This window comes from Callionymus lyra, chromosome 9 (genome assembly GCF_982586985.1).
Source record: "Callionymus lyra chromosome 9, fCalLyr1.hap1.1, whole genome shotgun sequence".
In the NCBI taxonomy this organism is placed as follows: Eukaryota; Metazoa; Chordata; class Actinopteri; order Syngnathiformes; family Callionymidae; genus Callionymus; species Callionymus lyra.
Window position 1 is genome coordinate 9,847,990 of NC_141826.1, and position 22,878 is coordinate 9,870,867.

At 37.2% G+C, this 22,878-nt stretch overlaps 2 protein-coding genes across 3 annotated transcripts in view; both read right to left on the reverse strand.

Moving 5' to 3' along the window:
• Positions 1 to 19,651, reverse strand: part of afap1l1a (actin filament associated protein 1 like 1a) — a 28,932-nt gene extending 9,281 nt beyond the window's left edge. Inside the window, exons 1-5 of one of the 2 annotated variants that reach the window (XM_087799629.1) lie at positions 19,574 to 19,651; positions 1,804 to 2,013; positions 1,657 to 1,736; positions 1,441 to 1,576; positions 544 to 639 (exon numbers count right to left, since the gene is read on the reverse strand). In XM_087799629.1, coding sequence (XP_087655755.1) covers positions 544 to 639; positions 1,441 to 1,576; positions 1,657 to 1,736; positions 1,804 to 2,013; positions 19,574 to 19,595 — 544 coding nt within the window. In that variant the 5' untranslated portion in view covers positions 19,596 to 19,651. Of the gene's footprint in view, positions 1 to 543; positions 640 to 1,440; positions 1,577 to 1,656; positions 1,737 to 1,803; positions 2,014 to 5,961; positions 6,104 to 19,573 lie in introns of those variants that run through there. The other variant, XM_087799628.1, reaches the window with a different exon arrangement.
• Positions 19,652 to 20,676: 1,025 nt separating this feature from the next.
• Positions 20,677 to 22,878, reverse strand: part of ablim3 (actin binding LIM protein family, member 3) — a 51,406-nt gene continuing 49,204 nt past the window's right edge. Inside the window, exons 18-23 of the mRNA XM_087799643.1 lie at positions 22,515 to 22,544; positions 22,193 to 22,248; positions 22,050 to 22,116; positions 21,951 to 21,961; positions 21,459 to 21,539; positions 20,677 to 21,384 (exon numbers count right to left, since the gene is read on the reverse strand). Of these exons, the coding sequence (XP_087655769.1) occupies positions 21,271 to 21,384; positions 21,459 to 21,539; positions 21,951 to 21,961; positions 22,050 to 22,116; positions 22,193 to 22,248; positions 22,515 to 22,544 (359 nt within the window). The 3' untranslated portion in view covers positions 20,677 to 21,270. The remainder of the gene's footprint in view (positions 21,385 to 21,458; positions 21,540 to 21,950; positions 21,962 to 22,049; positions 22,117 to 22,192; positions 22,249 to 22,514; positions 22,545 to 22,878) is intronic.

Consider the following 22,878-nt stretch of genomic DNA (forward strand, 5'->3'; position numbering starts at 1 on the left):
TGATTATATTCACCCATTTTCTAACAGAAATCATCTACATGTGCTAGTTTGTCTAAGGGTGATGAGGTGATACAATACGTATTACTTCTACGATTTGATATTTTAAGAACTAGTGTTGCAGAATTTACAGACCACTTGACTCTTTCATTGTTTTTAAACTAAAATATGTCTAAACGTCAGATTTAAAACCTGATGGAGTCGACTGTATCCTCTCATCCTCAGTCATCACTCAATTTATTGTTACTTTAGCTGCTGAGGATGTAATTCTGCCATCTAGCGGCCAGAAGTTTAATGGCAACACAAATATGAATATTTGTATGTCATTTTTAAATAAAAAATGATATATTTTAATCACTTTATTGAAATATAATCCATTAAAGAATTGATTTATAAATCAATTCAGTGCTTTCAAATATTTAGTATTTTGAATTTTTTATTTTTATATTATGATATTTTCCCTCTCCCTCGTTTTGTAGAAAATGCAATTCAGCAACTATGAAGACAATTTGTTAAATAATATTGAGTATTGCTGCTTTTACTCACATGAGTTTTTGCGTTTAGAGTTCACACAGTTTGCTGGGTAGCCATTTTCTGCTTCCTCGTATCCGTCCTCGATTGAATTGGGAGGACTGGTCCTGACTGTAAAAAAAAGAGAAAGAAAGACGTATATTAGAATATTATTATAACAAAATCCACTTTTCATCACTCCTTTACTTTTTTTTTCTTTGCCATGTAGGCTGATCAAGGTGAAGGGGAGAATGTGGGGCTAATTAGAATGTCATATGATTTTTTATTTTATATATAATAATTTTACAAGGTATATAAAATATAAAAAAATTATAATTAAATGAGGAATTTCCAATTCCACAAAAGCCCCACATTTTACTTGCATTTTGCCACTTGCTTGGAAAGCTCAATTCGTAGTGAACTCCACTGTGGATCCTGCACTCGGCATTTTCATTTTTACATGGTTATTTTAATGGACAGATTATCAGCATTAAAAAATAACATCTCGAGCGTATTGTGCTCCACCAATTGAACTATCAGGGCTAGTGATGAAGCAGAAGTGGATTGTAAAAGATACAATTCGTATTTAACAGTCGAGGCCAAGGGCCTAACAATGTTTTTTATATTCAACGAACCGTCTTTAACAGGAAGTATGAGTCTGATTACAACACTGTCTTTTCATTCTCCTAAACCAAGCTACCATCAAATACCTTTAGGGCTGATATCTGATGCCAACCACACCCATGACTTTGCGTTCGACAAACATGTTCTGAATAAAGTTAGAATAAAGTTTAAATACAGACAAAAGCTTCATATAAAAGGGATGCTAATGAGACATGTTTGGAACGCAGGTGAAGTGGTCTGATAATATTGCTGAGTTGACAGTTTCTCTGGAATAGAAACACATCCGTGCAAGAGAGGAAAACCACTGACCTCTTGTGATGATGTATTCAGGTAACTTGCCAGGACTGAGCGGCACCGCCTCCTCGTAGTAGTCCTCGGGAGGAGGCGTGTTGGGCAGAGGAGGAGGAGAGTCTGGGGAGTGAGGAGCTGGAGAGCCTTCACCATTCTGGGAAGATATTTTTTTTACAAATGTAAACATTGATTTCATTACAAAAATAGAGGTAATAAAGTTGTGTGACTGCTTGCCTGTTTGACTGCCTCGTTCCTCGTGTTCAAGTCTTGTTGCGTGTCCTCGGCTCCATCCTTTAAGTCTCCGATTTCACAGTCTGCGTGACGACATCAGAGCATCAACACACTCGGTTCACAACCGTCCCACACTTCATCGCCACTCACCAAATGTCTCAAAGAGGGACTCCACAAAGCTGGTCCCGTTTCTGTACACGGACGAGTTCATGTAGATGTAGTCCGTCCTCGAGACTGATGGCTCGATCTGCTGCAGGAGCTTCCACACCGAGGTCTTCTTCTCCTGTGTGGAGGAGCTCAGGTTCTCCTTGTCCAGCATCTTCAGCAGGACTCCCAGCTCAGTCACCAGCACCTCCATGGCTGCACGGGGGGGGCAAAGGTCAGACGTGAGGATGGCTATGTATTAGCAGAGAGGGCAAAGGTCAGACGGAAGTCACAACAAAGCCCAGGTGCAGGAGTGCACGTCTTTTGTACTTTTTTGTTTGGAGTTTTTCTGTTCCGGTGTCTGCATGAATGTGACACGGGATCACTTCACACGTTGCATTAGAAAATAAACAACGTTGAAATCACGCTTAGTGAATTTTTAATAGTAGTTTTAAATACGCCCAAAATATGTTAGATCCTCTTTGACATACCATAATAATAATGCTGTTGTCGAAGAAAAAACAACATATAATGAATAAGAAAAAATGTAAATATATTAAATGAAATTTATAAAATTCACATGTTTATATTTCATGTTTAATAAACGGAAAGTAAAAACAAAACAAAAATGGTGTTGATTTCTGACTTAGTCCTATGAACAATATTTCAAATGCTAAAAAAGTATCAAAATGTTATAAAAATACATGTATTGCAATAATGATTTCATATATAACAACACAAAGAATAATGATAACAACAATATGCTTGTAGATTTCTAGAACAACACAACCCGTTTCTGTCCTATGGTCCTCATTGTTTTGGAAATATTTCAAATGCCAAAAAAGGATTGAACTGTAGTACCCGCCTCGACATCTTCTAGTACAGACAGAATAACTCTGAAGTTGCCATTTCTCATGTAGACTCATAATCCATTTTAAAAAATACTAATTTAAAACCTGGAAATACTCAAAAATTATATTTCCTTTATTATGTATTATACATTTTATTATAATGATTCCTTTAGTGGTGCTTATAAGCGTGGGATGAAAAGTTTACTTTGTTTAACTGAACCTGACTCATCATTCCCTGAAACAAATGTGCTTAAAACCACATTTATCTTGCTTAACATTGACTCCTTTTGTACTTCTGTGTAATCTTAAAAACTTGATCACCGCCTGAGTCACTGCTGCTGACTCTGGTTTTCCCACACAGTCCAGTCGTCTCAGACCTGCTGGACCGTGCAGCCGGTCGGGTGATGCAGAGGACACTTGCTGAGCCAGAAAAGTCTTTGTTTGACCACCAGGCAGATTAAAAAAAATAGGTGAAGTTGAAAGAAACTGAACTGATTAATAAACCAGATAAATGACATTGTCTGTAATGAGAAGTGACTGAGAAGCTCTGAGACGTTCTGGTGTTTGTCTTTGATCCTTGTCCCACTTTTGCTCCACTCCTTAAAAGACAGAAATACCTCCTTTAGGTGGGTCCTTCAAAACAATATCCTGCAAGGTCAGCAGAATCCACCGCTTCTCCACTTTGTCTTCTTTACTAGTGTTGTTTCCTTCCATTGTAAGGAATACGTGAGAGACTCATTCATAGACCGTGATCAGATCCACTCGGGGGGAATGAGGAAAAAGGAGGAGCTTTTTTGGCACAGGGACCGGGTGATTTCTCTCTTCCAGAGGTTACAGCTGTTTGGGTTTTGGTTCTGGAGTGTTCCTGGGTTTCCCCTTTGCTTGTAAGAAAATCAGAGGGGAGATGAAATCCAAACCTCCAGCTCTTTCTAGGAGTTGGCTGGAGCACTGACGCAATAGTCCTAAGGACTATTCTGCAGTTCCACTTGGAACGAGGAAAGCGGATTATCCAATATTACGTGCTATTTCCACTGGTGCCAGAGTGAGCAAAGTGCAAACACTGTGTAGTGTTTGGCACGCGAGACGTATAAGACCACCCTTAAATCCCCTCGTCTGCTTTTCAGTCAAAACATAACAAGTAAATGTAAAACGGTTCATGACCTGCTTGTAGTTCTATTCTCACTCTCATTTTTTTTTTTAAAAGCAGCAAGTGTAAAACTGCATCATGTTTAATATATATTAATTAAAAGTTAACAGAGCTTTCTAGCTCAGAAGAGCAAACATCTTTTAACAATCTCAGTCATTGGCGGAACAAAATGTATATTTACCGAGCGGGATGAGTTTAGGATATTATCTTTTTATTTTTGGAACATCTTAATTATCTACGAGTCTGTCTTCCTTCAACAAACACTCCCCTCACATTCCTTAATATCTTAAATACAACATCTTAATAGGTCTTCATTTCAGCATGAGTTTGGGGTCATGAGTTTGACACAAGTGCTCTACAGCTAGGGTCCCCAGCCCTTTTTCTACCGTAGACCGGTTAAATATCAGGATAATAATCACGGACCGACGTTCAGATATAAAAAATAAAATATAAAATAGCATGGCCCATGAAAAAAAACGCTGAATAAGCAAGAGCCATGGACTGGTTACAATTGTCACTTGCTAATGTTATTTAATATGTTGTTTTTTTTCAAAACAAAACACCTTCTAGGCAGTAATAATCAATAGAACAGTTATTTCTTGTTTTCATTCTTTCTTTGTGGCCCGGTAACAAATGACTCAAGGACCGGTAACGGCCCCCGGACCACTGCTCTACAGAGTTAAGCACTACAACAATTTAGAGATTAGACCATGAAAGTCAAGTTTAAGTTCAGTGTTGGAACTACTCACAGCAAACAAAGATATCAAAGTTCCATAATGCACTACAACAGTGACAGGTATGTATTCCAATTACATCGTTTTCATTGAACATACTTATCAGAGTAAAAACCACAAGTTTATTTAAATACCAAATAATGTATTCACTGAAACTAGTACAGGGTCTCCCCCTATAATGTGTATTATATTGAGGTGAAAACTAGTCAAGAGAAATAATACTTTATAGGATTTAAATTCAAATAACGTGTTGAAATGTTGAAAAAATGCACTTTTATAATGAAATATTCTGACAAATATCATGTTGCACGTTAACATTGAGGCATAAACAACATGTCTATTTTTGGGACACTCTGTACACTGCTGCTTTGATATGATGTGTCTTAGCAGCAACTCTTGCAAGTCCTTTCTTGTTCACCCTGATTTGTCAAAGGAAACAAACCTTTATTTTGCAACCCTAACATGTTTATTAGCTCATATCATGACTAACCACTTGCATCAGTAAAATGTTCTAAATATCAACCTTTATGTTTTACATAGAATTAAAAGGAAAACACCAGAAGCGGACAAACTATAGTAACTTTTCACGGAGCGTCCACTTCCAGAAAGCGTTTCTCATGCTTGCTAAACACAAAGTCAACAAGAAGGGGTGCAGGCGGTGAACTGGGCTGGCAGGAATGTGTGAAGGCATTATAAGCTTTGGAGAGAGTCAAACATTTACCTCTTCACACTGGTGTGACTATAGCCTGTGCACAGTGCACACATTCCTCACCTTGTTAACGGTGCAAGAGTCTGCATGTGACTCATGTGAGCGCTGACTCTTATACTCATGAGTGCACTGACTCTTATACTCATGAGCGCACTGACTCTTATACTCATGAGCGCACTGACTCTTATACTCATGAGCGCACTGACTCTTATACACCTTCAGACATTGACACTTTGGAGCTTCGGTGTGCTAGCGTGAGTGAAAACAGTCGGCTGATGCAGCACCTGTGCAGACACGTCTATGAAGATGAATAGTGTGACCTCAACAGAACGCACGGGTTTGGGTTCACCCTCCTTTTTTTTTAAACTCATGCTGAGTTCAAGTCTTTCTGACACACATCCTAAACTGTCAATATGACTTGATTAACTGGTTGGGAAAAAAGAGTTAAAGCTACTTAAAACCGTTTCATTAGATTAAACCTCAAACCAAAATGGATAGAAAACTAAAGATTTTTAAACACACGCAAGATGTTTTCTTTAATTTGCAGCTGTTTAATTAAAAAATACTTTAGCAAGTGTGTGTTAAAAAAAGCCGTAACTTCCTCACTCACCAAACCATTCATCACAACTACTCCACAGACTTTTAGCTTTTAAATATAATATCAAACAACTTGAATTTTTCCACTCAACTCGACTTAAAACCAGGACAAGAATCCAGACTCACCCTCGACTGTGGTGGATGAAAGCCCCACCATCACGAACAACAACCTTCACTCACACATCCAGCAGATATTCCAGGCCGGAACTCTTTCAAACCCTCTTTGTGGTGGAAGTGAGGGATCGCCTTCCTGCTGCTGAGTTCGCACACACCTACCTCCACCCCCCCGTCCTCCCTCTGATCTCTTATCTCTCGCCCTCCTCTTTTCTTTCAGGGGGGCAGGGAGATGGTGGTGCTCTGTGTGTTGGCTGTAAATCCCTGGGATCGTATAGCACCTGTGAGAGGCTTGTTCTGTAAACACACACGTGTCCTCTAATAGGATTCTTTATTGTTCCACATTCCTCCTTTCCGAGCGCATTATTAATTTTTAACTAGCAGCTGAGAGAATCATTGAACCCGTATCCATTAAAGCCGCATTGTTCATCCAGGGGATCCTATAGTTTCCGTCTAATTGAAGACATAAAAGTTGCCAGATTTACTTGTTGGAAATGTAGCGTAAATTCTTACCTATTATTGGGTATGTTTTCAAATTAAAGCCAGGTGGAGATGAAGGAAAACTCTCTTAACTTTAATAATAATGCCCTTCAAAGGGTTCTTAACCTTTCTTGTAGGTGCAAAATATTAAAAACGAATTAAAATTTCGTATAAAATCAGGACCAAGTCAAGTCAAGACAACTTGAACGCTTGTTAGAATTGTGATGGATACACACTAATGCAAGTTCACCCGTTTACCAGTATCTATTTATCTATCCATCCATCCATCTATACATAACAAACTCCCCAAAACTATAAATATGACAAAGAGCTCTCTAAAGAGCCATAGAGATGCTAAAGTTATTAGGTAAAAAACATTATTAAACTACCCCGAAATAATTTGTAGTTGGACTTATATCACACCTGTCACCTGTGCTATTTTTTGGAGGATGGCCTGATATTGACTTGTTAAATAATACGTGCAATTTTCTGGCCTCTGACCCAGATTTTTGGTCAACATTTTGGCCTGGCGTGCGATTGAGTCAGTCACCCCTGATCTCGAAAAAAAATGAATCCAAGAAAAGCACTAAGATAGCAAGGAGCTCATTTCACAAGAGTTAATAATAAAATCACAGTACATTTTGTTCACCCTACCATATTCATTGTATATTTTATTTATTTTACACTGTATTTCTTTCTTTTATTAGTTCAACTTTTATGAATTGTGAACCGTTTGTTTGAGCAGCAGCAGAAAGAAGCCATTCAAGTGAATCTCAAAAAACCTTATACGATCCAGAGCAACTACTGGACACCACCAAAATCTAATACTTTCTACATAAACCCACTTTTTACCACTCTAGTTGAGCCGTTAAAAATTAAATGAATCAAAAACCAGCAAAAATGTAAAACTTTTGTTAAAAATGTATATAAAACTAAATTGAAAGCTAACATTTGGTTCCGGGAATAACATTTAGGGACTAATGTAGACTCCCGGAATCGGGACTCGAAAGTGATAACAAGTTGATCTACAAGTTGATGCATGTGAACAAGTATTAACTGGTGAATATGATTTCATCAACCGTGAAACAACACATTTTCACAACTGCTAAACGGAAACATAAAAAAAATAGCATTATTCAAGCATGTTTACACTAGTTAGTGGTCGGATATTAATATGAATAAATTACAAATCCCCAATGTGGGACAAATAAAGATTGATTTTATCCTTATTTTAATGCTAAAGCTAACCTGTGTTATTGCTATTTTGGTTACCAGTTTTAGCAGTTAACAGACACAACAGTTATTATTAAAACTGACTCATGTATTCTCTGTAATTCCACCACTTCATCTCTTAATTCTCTTTTTCAGGCCATTAAAACAACAGTGTTTTGGAAGCCGATGTTGAAAGAAAACACTCATTACCTGTCAAACATTACAGGTCGTCTACTGGACCCTAATGGACGTAATTGGCCCTTGAAAGGCTTTAAGGGATTAACTGGAGTCGAGCGAGACTGGACGTGCACGTAAGAAGATGATGTCTGGTGGATCATTACTACGATTGAGAATTAGACAAGTCTTAAAATTAATGAAAGTCAAATCAAAGTTATATTTCTAAGTAAACTGAAAGTGAATGTTTTAATCTTCTCTTGGATACATTTCGACAGTCAGAGTGAGTGAATTAGATCAGGCAAGTCGAGACTCTTGCTAAGTTACAGGTGGATGACTTGTTGCCTGGAGGCAGGCTCTCTGGCACCGACACGACCTGGCATGCCCTCCGTCGCACAAACCCCGCAGCTATACAAGACAAATACACAAACTTTAACGCAACAGTGAGTCACAGACGTAGACAAAACACAATCTTTCACTAAAGTGCAGGATCTTGCCGTCTCTCGCTCGTTGATTGAGCCGATAAAATCGGTGATTTAGTACAAATTGTCAAAGTTGAATATCGAAATACCAAATACCAGAAGTTAAAAACATGTACCAGCATCATGGCGAGACATTTGAAATGTTCAATTCCGTTATTTCATCTATACATTCCAAACAAGTCACATCAGGATCCATGTATAGACACCAGTCATAAGATAAGAAAAAGAAACTGAGATCATGGATGTATACAATTGTACAGAGATGTCCAATAACAATAAACTTATATTAAAAGTAAGGGATTTAAAGTGTTTGATGAAAGAAAACAAGAGCAGAGACATTTCATATACTGTACATTAGATTAAATTAGATCAAACCAAAAAGGAAAATAAGATAACAGATAAAATATATATATTTTTAAAAGTTTTATTTTATTCATCAGGATCTAAGGTCGTCTATTCCAGGTCTAGTCAGGACTTGGTTTGTAAGGGACTACAGACTGTTCTGATCTTGTTGTGAACTTTTTATCCTTTAAACTTATCCATGTTCATCATTCAAGTCAAATTTTTCTGTGATGTTTTTGTCAGAAAAAATGCTTCATCACTCAAGCACAAAGAAGACATGGCCAGAGAGTTTTTACCAGTATTTGCAAACATATTTAAAAAAAAAAAGAAACTGTTGAACTCTCTTTCCCAGTTTAATGTTCACAGTATCGCATTATTTTAATGGACAGAATGTACTCCTACTTAAGAACATCTCATGTTCCATTAGTCAGCTCTTTCAGAGGTGGAAAAGGAAGTCTGGGATCACCTAATGAAACTCTTAGTGGATTAAGATAATGATCTTAATACGTTGGGAAAATCACATCTTTGTAGATAAAAGGGTCTCATATATTGTCTTAAAACAACATTTAGAAGGAATTTAACTCATTAAAGATGTCGAGAATCTTTCATACCTGACAAATACATTCCAAACATTTCCAGAATCTCTCAAGCTGGGACAAAAAAAAAACGGCACTCCCTGCGTGACTTGTTTTTAAGTTAGAAAAGCACTCCTCGCTGTGACTGAATACGACCTCCGACCTTTGGAGCAAAGCTGTGAGTTCACGATGGAGTGTTCAACACAACAGAAACCCACTCACATCCTTTCACCTCCACTGTACGAGCGACGCAAACATGTTGAAATCCTGCTGCCTTAAGACTCTGCAGGAGATCAATGAGAAGTTCTGGGGATTCCTTGAAGTCTCCCCGACTCTATTATCTTTGGAGACCTAAATGTGAGGCTGTTTCTTAACTTGATATGACATGAAAGAACAGGTCAAAGTCTTTTGACTCACCACTGACTCTGGAGCATGTTGTCTCCACTGAGCTGAAGCCCAATCTTATCTTCAAGAGACTTTCTGAGGCCCAGTTAAAATCTTATCTACCCGCTGTGTGAGCATCTTCTAAACACCAGCATCTCACTTAGTCATCACACCGGGGATGAACAGAAGAGATGAATCATTAAAAAAAACAACTATAGATTCAGAGTTGATTATACAGTGAAACCACAAGCTCTCATTTCCTGCGCGGAACAAAAGGTGAGGTCAACCCGACAACCAGATGTGCAGTAATAAAGGTGATCTGTGCCAACATTGTCTCTCCTCGCCAGCCTGCGCCCCATCACGATGAAATCCACTCCCACTCTACCCTCCGGATTCCAGGCATATCCCAAGAGTGACGGTTCTCTAGGGCAGGAAAACATGCCCAGACACTCAGAGATGAGAATACAGAGACAGTTTTGGTTCGTTGAGTAGATTCCAATCAGTGTGTCAGTGATCCAAACCTTAGGTTTGTCTGTAGAAAACTTCAACAGGAAACAAGAAAAACACATATTTACCCATGCGTAGGTGTCCGCGAAAAAGGGAGAGATGAGAAAAAAAGGAAATTATTTTGAGCAAAAGACCACAACCTTTTTAAAAGAAACAAGATTTGATTATGTATTTCAAATTAATAGTATATGATATTATATACAAATATATCATCATTTTAATTAAATATAGTAATGGAAACTTGTAGATAAAGTCAACAAATATTTAACAAGAATATTTGGATTATGAAATAATGAACGACGAGTAAGACAAGTTATTATCTTGTCAGTGGAATTGTTTAAGAAAGGACTGTCAACAGTGTGTTTATGTTTGAATCATCAAAAACCTATTTATTTATTAAAAATATAAATGTAAAAGCTGAATCCAACTTTACAAGAGCCAAAGTTATGCATCTTAAACCATTCAGTTCCTGCAAAATATACTGTATAAAACATGTTTTTCTTAATAGATGGACTTTGACACCTCTGGACTAAGCGGTAGGTTATACCATCCAGATGACAGCCTGACCACATGACCAACAGAGAGTTGGAAGTGCATCCACCACTCACTCATGGAAAGAGAAAGGCTGGAGCAAACCAAGAGGGGATCCCCGTGTTTGCTGGCAGGATGTTGTGTCAAGTAGGTGAGAACTATGAACTCTGACGCTGGACTTTGGCCAGCAGCTGGCGCACTTCCGACAAACTGGCGCACTTCCGACAAATAGGGAGGGTCTAGGTTGGCACATGCTATACCCAGGGGACCAAATAGATGGCGATAGAATCCTCCAACAAAAACAAAATTTTAAAAGAAGAGTCAAAATGTGTCTGTTAGTATCGTTTACAGAATATCTCAAACTTTTATGCAAAAGTTCACTTCTAATGATACACAATTTTTGTTTTGTGTAAATCATACACATACAATTGTAGAAGTTCAAAGTATAACAGAATCTGTAATCGACCAATTATGAAGTATAATCCAACAATTTCCAACTGTATTCAAACGATTTATAACTGAAATCCAACAATTTTCAACTGAAATCCAACAATTTTTAACTGTAAACCAACAATTTAACTGTATTCAAACAATTCTCAACTGAAATCCAACAATTTTCAACTGTATTCAAACAATTTTCAACCTGTATTCAAACAATTTTCAAACAATTTTCAACTTGAATCAAATGGTATTCAACTTTAATCCAACAATTTTCAACTGAAATCCAACAATGTTCAACTGAAATCCAACAATTTATAACTAAAATCAAACAATTTTCAACTATAATCAAACAGTTTAAACTGTAATCAAACCATTTTCACTTGCAATAAAACAATTATATAGCTGAAGAAACTTTTCTTTTTCATACTTTACTACTATTTTCGTAATACTTTAATTCAGGATTATTTTTCTATTTTTTTTTCTATTTGTTATTCATGTTACAGAATGCTGACTTTATCATGCGACTATTTTTGTGTATCATGTGAAGATTGTGTGTTTCAATCATTCTTTTATGGGGCTGCCAATGTTCATTTGTATTTATTTTTTTTTACACATTTTTACTGCTTACACCGATTACAGAACTATTGATCTGCCTAGTAGTTTGAACATAGGGTTGAAAATTCATTAGGTTTGAGTTTAAATATGATTTGAAGATTTTTTACATTCAATGTACAGATTTAGGTAAGAATGAAATATATATTCAAGAAACATTAAATGTTATTTCTGTTTTACACTTCACCAAGCATGGGCAGGAAGGAACTAAATATCTGTCAGTGGGGTCAAAAACATAAAGCACCAGAGTGAATATTTCAAGGTCGTGACATTTGCGATAAGCAAACAAGCCCCTGAAGAAACATAGAAACACAACAGTGTAGTGAGGATGCCCTACATGGTTCTCTACAGAGATGTGCTTCCTCCTCTTGTTGGTGACGTTACCTATCACCTCCGGCCTTCTGTTTCCTCTTCCTGTCTGCCCACTCACGTTCACGGCACTGTCTCTGGTGACCCCCACGTTCATGACGCTCACTACATCTGACATGTATGAATTCAACTCCACTCAAGCTATTGTATTCAATATTTATTGTTGTATTTCACAGCAGCAGGTGGTTCTGCAGAGAGCGTTTGAGGTCAATTCCCACAAACTTGATGATCGAGACAAATGTATTTTGGGCTAGAAAAAGTTTGGCCAAGCGTCCAGATCTGGCCCTCATGAAGTCAGACTCAAACTGACTACATGTTAAAAGTCTGTATAGTAATATTTGTAATAATAGTCTTCAATAAAAGTGTGAAATATAAAAAGGAAAAATGGTTCACAGGCCGCTCAGAACACAAAGTGACCCATTCATAAATGTTATTTCCTGCCCCTGAATTAGGCCAGCAGAGCCCTGAAGTGTTGGAGCAGCAGGTGACAGAAGCATGTGGAAGGCATTATTTAGACGGAGAAGTCATTAAAAGGATACGAACTAAGCCGAGGGAGAAAACATGTTCTTCCTCGCTGTTGTTAATTGTACATGGGGAGATGCTCCAGGTCATCATAAACCACAGCCATGCTCTCAAACTACACCGCCACAATCTGATTAAAGAAACACTTTAACCATCAGAAGAATGCTTCAACTCAAGACTTCTGTGATCTGTAAAATCAGCATTCTCTGCACATCGTTTATCTTCAGAAGTCTTCAGAAATCTTTGAAGTTCAAAGTGTTTTCCCAAAAAACTTATAACTACCTACATTCTGCTGCTTCTGTGCTCACAGTCAAGTGAGACTTCAGGCGATAGACAAACATGTTCAGTCCCTGTGGTGGTCCATAGAAAATAGAAATAGAAATAGCTGTCTGTGCATGTGTGTTGCTAACCGGTTTAAAAGTAAATCAACGTTCCTAAAGGCTTTTAGGTGAATGTTGAACGAATAAATGGCCTTCAGAAAAAAACACCATAAATTAAAAAAAATCCACATCCTTCAAAAACCAAATGTTGCATCTACAAAATTACTGTTCATGTCATCGTGACGCTAAATCATCAGGAGCCCTGGGCTAGTATTTCTGTGGAACAAGATGGTCCCATATAGAGTTTGTTTTTCACTCATTTTATGTCGGAACTTTTTTTTTTTTACTTTACATATTGCACCCTAACTATATGCGTAGGAAAATATTGATTTAAATAACTTGAATTACGTGATATTTAACAGCACTGTATCAAAAAAATGTTTTTTTGTTAATGGCGTTTGTTAATTTTTTTTGTTGCAATTAAACTTCCGACTGCCAAATGCCAACTAAAGGCAAAATAAAATCCTGCAAGATCCTGGCGATGACTGAGGAAGAGAGGATACGGTCGACTCCAGCAGCTTTTATAGTTGACGTTTGGATATATTTTGGTTTCAAAACAAATGAAAGCAGTAACAACTTTGTCAAGTCATGCGGTCTCTAAATTCTGCAACGGAAGAGGAAAGTAGTTGGAAAATACTACAAATATATGAATAATATACCGTTTGTTCATACAGTATCGCAATATATTGTATGGTTGCACCCGTTTCATGATGCAAATTGGATTGCCAGGTTCTTGCCAATAAACAGTTGTAGTCCTGTCAAGAGTACCATGATAATATGACATTGTAGAGAAATCACGTATTTTTTTCAAAGACTACCTTTTAGGCAATACAAGCGAATTTAAACATTTTCTTTCCCTTTCTGTGCATCCGTATCGAATGCCTTGCAGACCGGTAATGGGCCACGTCTATCAGTTTGGGGACCTCTGGTCTAAGGCACCAAGTCTGCTGCTAAACGTGGATTCAAATTGTCAGATGGTTCCATTAGATTTGTCGATTGAAATGGTGGTCAACGTGAAAGGTCGCAAGGGTGAGAAGTCTGTGTTGAAAGCAGTCTGACTGTCAAGCCTCTTCTTGCTCTGTAATTTCTCATCTCTGATTTATTCAGGGCTAAGACGGCGCTGGGCTCTTGACTCACTGGCTGCCGTACAAAGACCCCACAGTGCTGCTGCTGTTTTTCCGACCCAGAATCTGCCTAGAGTCTTATGAGATCACCACATTGCTATGCCATCTCACAAAAACGTCTTCTCACAAGTGAGGAAGATTCTAATCCATCTGAGGAAGCTCTGTATCATTGATGCTGAGCAGACAAGGCTATCACACACACAAACACACCAGAAGAGAACTGCTTTGTGTTCTTTTTTACATAAAAATGTGTTCTTCTCACCAAGATTAAGTGATGTTTAAAGAAGGATTAGCAAAGTAAATCCAGCCTGACAACATCAGACACTGTTCAGCAGTATCACCATGACAAGCAGAATCACAATATGTAAACACTTCGGATAAAAAGTGATCGTAAATCCATCATGTGAACAAAGTATTAATCACTCCCTCGGACTGAAGGATCATCTATAGCTGGGGAATCCCAGACTGACGGAAGTGGGTTCACGATACGGACGTGAAACCATTTCTCAATTAATCGTCGTCATTGGTCAGTACGACTGTGTATTGTTAAGAATCTGGCGATACGGTACGTATCACCATACACGGCTAACAATACGATATATTGGGATACTGCAAGAACAAGGATACATTTGTAGTATCTCCCAAGTACTTGACTCTGGCGTTGTAGAATTTTAACTTGACAAAGTTGTAATTTTTTCCCTTTGTTTTGAAATATTTCACATTTTAAAAACTGCTGGAGTCAACTGTATCCACTCGTTCTCAGTCAGTGCAGGTTTACCAATACAGTATTCTGAAAATAAATGTGCAATGTACTAGTACATAGATATTTTCTCACACCCCTAATGGGCAGTCATAGAAAGAAAGTCTAACATAAACCAAATCTTCTTGCTTAAATACATTTTTTCCCTCCAGTTTCAGCTCTATTAGATTGTTTTCTAGTTTAAAGCAGAATTGTTGTTGTTTTAGTAAATTCAAAATGAAGTTAAATGTAAGAAAACAACGGTTAAACAAATGTGGCCATGATGACAGTAAGATAACAACATATAAAATAAGTGGAAACAATTATAAAGTTGTTTTTTTAAGTAACAAAGTCAAAACAACACCTACATGGAATCAAAGTCTCCAATAAAACATGATGAATAGTTCTGATTCCAATGATCTCCTTCTTTCTATTTACATTTTTTAAATAAAATAATTGGGAAATAATCTCATATAGTAGCTCCCCAAAACTGTTCTTACTTCTTAGCATAAACTGATCCAATTTTGAAGTTTTATTAGTATTTCCACTCAAAGGAAATAAGGTAAAGATCTGTATTCCTAATATACATATTTAAATAAATATTAATATACAAGTCGACTTTAAACTCAACACTTTTAACAACAACACAATATATTTGATGCCTCTCTCACTTTCACTGAAAGTTGCATTCACCCTTCACGCTGTAATGTTGTCCAGCCCCGTCACCATGGCAACCATGAACAAGCATTCCCTACAGAAATTCCCAGCATGCACCTCAGCCACATGAATCACAGTGATCTCTTCATCTCGTCGATGTTAAAGAGGGAAATTCCACCCCTCCCAAAGCTGAGCTCAGTCGTCAACCCTGATTTAGTGCTACATGTGTACGTCAAACTTAATGCAAGGAAAAAAAAGAGGGGGACTTCCTCCCGTGAATAGAAATTTGAAGTGATGTCTTCATACATGATGTGGATCACAAAAAATAACCAGCAGAAGAAAAGTTGGAGGTGCCCTCAACCATCAGAAAAACTTCCATAAAGATAATTAAAAAATAAAAGAATTTACTTAAATCTTCCGCTTCGTGCATTGCTGCATTGCATATTTCGAGTAGTACGAGTGAATGATATACACAATAAAAGAAACAACAATTCAATCAGATGCCGACGTTACACTGCTGACGTCAGCGTGCTCCAGTATTACATGCGTCCATGTGACCTGCTGACCGACACTACGCTAGTCTGGAGGAATAAATATTCACCCGCCGTCTCCATTACTCAATGACACATTTAGTGAGGGAAAAAAAATTCTCCAGGACAAACAAGCAGACACATGAACACACACCAACACACAGGTTCCTTTTTTCTCAGCGGAATGTGTGGAGAAAGAGAGAGTGTTTGTGAGTGACACTAAATGCTGCTAGAAAAGCCCCGTGCAGGATCAGGACTGGGGACCATGTGTGGCCATTGGATTGGATTTAGGTGGTCCTGATGAGGTCAGACTCAAACTAATAAACAGTTTAAATGATGGATAACTAAACATTTAATATCAACATTTTTGTATTATTGATTACACGTCTAAATACAACAGGTGAAAGTTTAAAGATTTTTGTACATCATTTTCTTTTGATACAGGATTTTTGTGTAGTATCCACAAAAATGTTTGCCTTTTGCCATAAGGGCGGGATTTAATATCCACCAGTCCTCACATGTCCCAGCACTTAATTTACAGAAAGTAAATAAGAAGGAGGGAATGTTTAGATTCAATTTTTGGAAAAGAAATTGGATATACTAAACATCTTTACCTAATTACAGGGTGTAAGTGATGTGATACGTATAACAATACAGGGCAAGATTCTCCTTTAATTGTGATACTGTCGGAAGTTGGAACAACATATATTTGTAGTACTGCCCCGGGACTTGACTATGTTGCAAAATGTACAGAGTGCAACACTCTAGTCAAAGTCTTTACTGCTTTTATTTAATCAAAGTTTGCCCAAACATCAGCTTTGAAAGTTGATGGAGTCAACTGTACCCTCTCGTCCTCAGTCATCGCTAGGATAATCGCTGGGTTTTATTTCACTTTTAGCTGCAGAGAACGTAATGATTGCTGTCGTCTAGTGGCCGGAAGTTTAATTGCAACAAAAAACAAAGAAAAACAAAACATAAAAAAGGAACGCTCCCTGTGAATATTTGCATTTTAGTCATAAAATTAAATCAAAATATTTTATTTTATACACACTTTATTAAAATATAAACAATAGAATAACTACGATTGAAATTAAAAAAAAGAAAATCAAAATATGAAAACAATAACAATAGAAATCAATACAGTGCTATTGAATATTAACCAAGTATAGTTAGATAATAAAAAGAAAACTGTATTGATATTTTCTTAAAGGCCAAATTACTTAAATAAAAATTTCTGTATGTGCTCAAGTTTTCCTTCTTTTATCCAAAACATTTCAGTAGATGTTTTTCCTTCTTTTCAGTCTTTGTCTCCATTTCCAAACTCTTTTTTATTACCTAGTTATGACACTCCATTTTCTTTGGCATCACAGGCCCCTCACAAAGATCTCCAGCTCATGTTTGTAAAGCGTGCATCACTGCTTTAACCTCTAGCTGCTCCACATGTTCAGCCCTGATCCAATCGCCACTTTTTGACAATGACAATCCCAACATTTCCAGAGAACTCTAGCGGGACCGCCGCTCCCCAACACACCCCGCCTGATGCTTTCCAGACTGGATCCACAAATGTGTCCTTTATTACACTGTAGCTGCTCCAGCTGGCAGCCTCCGAGCATATCAATGAGTCAAGCTCGAACCTGCCTGTCATTCTCACAGCCACAAGATAAAAGAAGACAAAAAGAGGAACAACTCTGCAATCTTTGGTTTTGTAATTATCAATAAAGAGGTGAGAACCGGAAAACAAAATGAAGCTTAAAGATGGTGCGTAGAAGCCACTGGTATCCGTTCCTAACAATCAAGATCATTCAAGACAAAACAAGGAAATGTGACTCTGGGTAAATAAAGTAGCCATAGCTAACAGAAACAGCAGGAGGCGCACCCCAGGGAGCGCTACTACTCAATGTGAGTTTTCTCCAGCGGCGTTTACACAAACATAAAAAGTCTGTCCACCTAAATTCCTGAAGGATTGAGTGCGAGGTGTTGAAATATGCGACGAAGACGGATCAGCACTTCTGTGAATGCTTCCTGTTTTAGATCCTTTATTTACACAGCAGCGTCAGGTGAGACAGGTAGATCAGCAGACTAATGATTCTGGGGAAAAAAGGCCAATTTTGACGAAACATTTCAATGGAGAATTCACATAGGGATAACTAATAGTGGCTGGAGTTACCTAAGATTATACTTCAGTTAGATATTGTTATTCCTTGACATTTTTTGACTTGGAGCATTCTTATTTATAACTTAATATATGTTTCTGTCCATATCTATCCATCTATATTATTTTAATAAATCAAGGTTGCGTTAAGGGGGCAGCAATCTCAGCCAAGAGGCCAAAAATGCAGTCAATACCAAAGGAATAATAAGGCAGGAAAACCCTTGGATTCATCTTTCCCCCCAATCCTGGGTCTGCCCCGAGGCTTCTTCCCAACTGTACATGTCCAACATCTCTCACCAAGGAACCATTTAGAGGATCAGTTTGAGCCATTTCAACTCACCTTTCTGGATTCAAAGTAAAAAGTGGTGAGGAATCAGTGATCTTAACAGGAAACATTCCCGTGGCCACTGACGGTTTGATGAGTCAAGAGGGATTTTAACTATAAAAGATGGAATAAAAAGGAAATCCTGCATGCCGTCGGTGCAATTTCCTTCACGTTTACTCTGTCAACTGGAAAAGTCTATTAACTTTGGCTCTATAATCACTCTCACATGTTCACCTGCCTGGAAACAAGTTGGTAAAAAGCTCTTTAAGCTTCACATAACTTTCACTTATGGTGTTAAAACATAAAAAAAAAAATGTATTTCTAGCTCTTCCTAAATCAACACACTCCGGCTCTCTGCAGGAGTCAGATATCAGACGATGACCATGACGACCACCTGATCCCTAAATATCCCGACTCCACATCCAGATATTTGACTTGAATCAGGGAGAGAAGGATTCACTTTCAAGACAAACAACCTTTCCTCGGATGGTTTGTGTCTGTATAAGCAAAGACTTTATATTTACAAAAGGAGGCCACTTAGGTTCTTCTTAGATCTTATTTTCTTGAAAAATAACAGCAGTTTGTTAACTGTGTAATCCATATTGTATCTCCAATTAAATGATGTGAATAATTCAAATTGAGCTGTTTCAACTTGAAAAATACTAAATTAAATGTATTGCATTATGTATTGCATTTATCTAATCCTAATTGCATTATGTATTAACATTATCATCAACATAATATTAACATTACTATGAGTCTTTGAACAATAACAAGTGTATGAATGTATATGCATGCGCAAATGTAAGAGGATAAACATTATATACATTAAAATTCCCATTACAATGTCTTTAAAAAGTAAACTTTAAGCAATTTATTTTAGATTAAATGCATTTTAGTATGTGAACAACAATTCACTATTAGGTACAATCAGCAGAAATGGAGATTTACTGGATCAAACCTTGCATGAGGTCCACTAACCTGCTGACACTTCCTGCTGATCTCACGTCCACTCGTGCAAACCCTCACAACAACTCTTATCTCACCACAACTCTTATCTCCTCCTGATCATGCAGATTCACTCACATTTGCTGCCTTTGCCGTCCATCCTGCAGCTGATGCTGTCCCACACTTGCAGCAGCAGTTTTCGAGTCAGTCCATCCCTGAGTGTGTGTGTGTGTGTGTGTGAGAGACCAAACTTTTGCTCTCTGATCCGATGGCAGGAAGTCAGCGGCGGCAGCTGTTTACCGCTGGGTCCTAAAGAGAGTTACACACATTGGCTATTAAACCTCAAAACTTTATAAAAACAAAGTACCAACTAGTGGACGCAAACGTTTTGTGAATATTTGTCATACTTTAAGAACACACATATTGATAAAATTTCGGTGTTAACGCAACATTTTATTTCTTTCAATTGATTTTAAAGTGTATAAAATGAGGTAAAGCTAGCAGTATTGTGTTAGCATGATGGATAGTCAATGCTAGTCGTGTAGCAACATTCCATTATGTTTTATTTGATTAAAAAATGCATTTACTGTGTCATAATAAAAAGTTGTTAAAAGAGCACTTGCCTTTGGTTTTGTAAATAATTTCTAGCATTTAAAAACCTAATGTTTGATACCAAGAGAAGACATTACAGTTCCTTTCTGCCACTAGCTATGCTAACACAGAAATAATACTAGCATTAGTCTCTATTTAATGTTATTAAAACCTGATACAAAGTTAAATCCCATATTTTTCCCCTTCAAACAAACTTCCCATCATTTTTTTCTAAAAAATATAATAAGTTCATTTTTAAATATATAAACAGAGCTAAAACTAGCTTACAACAACTAGCTAACAAGTATAGTGTGAATCGTGTAGCAACTTTCTAATGTGTAATAAAATTTAGGAAAAAATGCATTTACCGTGTCATAATAAATTATACTTGAAAAAGAACTTTACCTTTGGTTTTGTAAATCATTCAATTTGTAGCATTTATAAAGCTAATGTTTAACCGTAGAGAAGATACGATACACAGTTCCTTCCTGTCACTAGCTATGCTAACACAAAAATAACATCACTTTCTATTTGATGTTTTTAAAACAAGAAAGTAAGTTAAGTCCTGCTTTTTCTCACTTACAAACATATATATGAATAGAGACGTGATGTTTTTTTTTCTTTTTGTTAAGTAAACAAAACGACTCATGTGTATTTAAAGGTTTATTGGTGACAAAATCAAAATTAAAGAAATTGAGTCAACTCACAACCCTGGATTTTTCTTTTTTTTCTTGCAACATATTAACAACTTCTTTCATAAAATGTTTAGGTTTTCACATCCACATCCTTCAGCTGGAAATAACTAGCTTTGGTTTTTATGATCACGTCAATCCAGGTGTGTTTTTAATTGTCCATAATTGTTTTTTTTTCTCAGTCAACTTTCAGGGATGACAATTATTCCAGCAGACGCAGGAGAGATGAGGTGTAAACAAGCGGAACTCTTCATTCACACGGATAAAGTGACAGAAACAAACCACTGCAAATACATTCTACAGGTTGCTGGTGCTGCACACACAGATCTAAAGAGCAAATAAGGCAAAGCCAAAAAGTCTCCTCGTACTGCGAGGTCTGGTCACACACTGTCTCCGGCCTGCGACGTGCATCTCTCAGGCCAGTCCCATATATATTGCTTCTTGCACACACTTCACGTCAACGCTGGCGCGACCAGATTTTGGGGTTGGATCTAGAACAGGTTTTCAGCCATGGCAGTGAAACTGAGTCTTTTTTAACAACAGACGTTGTTGTTAAAAGAGTCTGGCCTGCTTCTTGAGCTCGTTCCTCTTCCACAGAGCCAGACGGTCGAACTCCTCCAGGGTCATCCCGAACACTTGGCCGAACTCCTCGGGGGACAAGTGACGCTGGCGAGGGACGAGACAAAAATAAATGAGGGAGAATGTATTTAAGAAAGAAAGACAATTGAAGAAGAACTCACCTCCAGCCTCGCTCTGTCCACATCTTTGGGAAGTCTGTTGCGCCCCCTAGTGGTAACTATCAGCGCATCATAAGGGTACGTCTGAAAGAAAATCCAAAATGAAGTATAGAAGAAAATAATAACGCCTTTTTTCATGCAATGAATCAATAGAAAATCATATAAATACAAATTATAATGTAGTTGCTTTTTATGTTGAGACATAAAATGGAACACGTCTGATCAGGGATTTATATTTTCTCCAATAAAGATAATTTAATGTAAATAAAATCTAAAATGTCTTAACAAAACATCTTTAAATGGTTAATCTGGAACATTTTTTTTTATTATTAAAAACATTAAAAAGCAGTAGTATTTTAATATAAATATATTATAAACAACTAAACACCTAAGGTTCTACCTATAATTCAAGTATACCATTAATTTATACTGGGCATAAATATAACGCGAATAAACTGATAATCTAAATAATAGAAGATAAAAACAAAAGCATACCTTGTATTCAGCTGAAATCAGAAAGTGAAATTGATTTAAAGCGAGTTTTAAGCAGACATAACAGAATTTTCTCGAGTATATGATGTCATATGAAATCACCTCTGCAGCCCCAGTTGAGCTCACTATTGGTGTCATACTGGTACTGGTAGCAGTCTGCACTTTGAGGCTTCATAAGAAAGAAAAAAGAAACGTAAAGAATATGTATTTAAGAGGATAAGCACTAAGTGATGTAAAGTTCTCACCCTTTGGACGCCATTGCGTCCATATCCTGGTAAAGATGATGACTTACAGGCGAAATCTAGAATGAAGAGAGTCATACTTTTCTTTTTAGAACATTCTGCAAACATTCTTTCTTGTTTTAATGTTGTATTTATAGTTTAGATTTCTGGGTGCGTTTATATGTAATACACTGTTTCGCCAGAAGATGGCGGTAGCAGGCCTTCTGTATTTACCTCCCAAACGAGTGATCGATTTTTAAGAAAATAAAGTATTTCAAATATGAAACACGTCATGAGATGTTCTAACGCTTTAAGAAAATAAAATTAAAAAATTCTGCTGACTCACCACTTTCTATGTTGTACAGCGATCGAGGGGCTGCAAAAGAAAACAAATAAAAATAAAATTAATTCTCATTTTCATTGAATTTCTAAAAGCTCAGTTCAGATTAGGGATTTATGAGAAACAAACAAGTGTAGCTGCTCCATCCAGAGCAAAAGCTATAATGAGAGATCTTACAGACCATCAATAAAGCAGGATGTGGGACACCAGCTGTGAGCATAGAGAGCGAGACGTTCACTGAAAGACGTGGAGAGATGAGGGGATGACGAGCATGCAGGGAGTGGGGGGAGAATAAATACTCAGATGATGGCTTGTTGGTATTTAAATGTCAGAGGCTAAAACAACTGTATGACTAATCACGCCGAGTCAA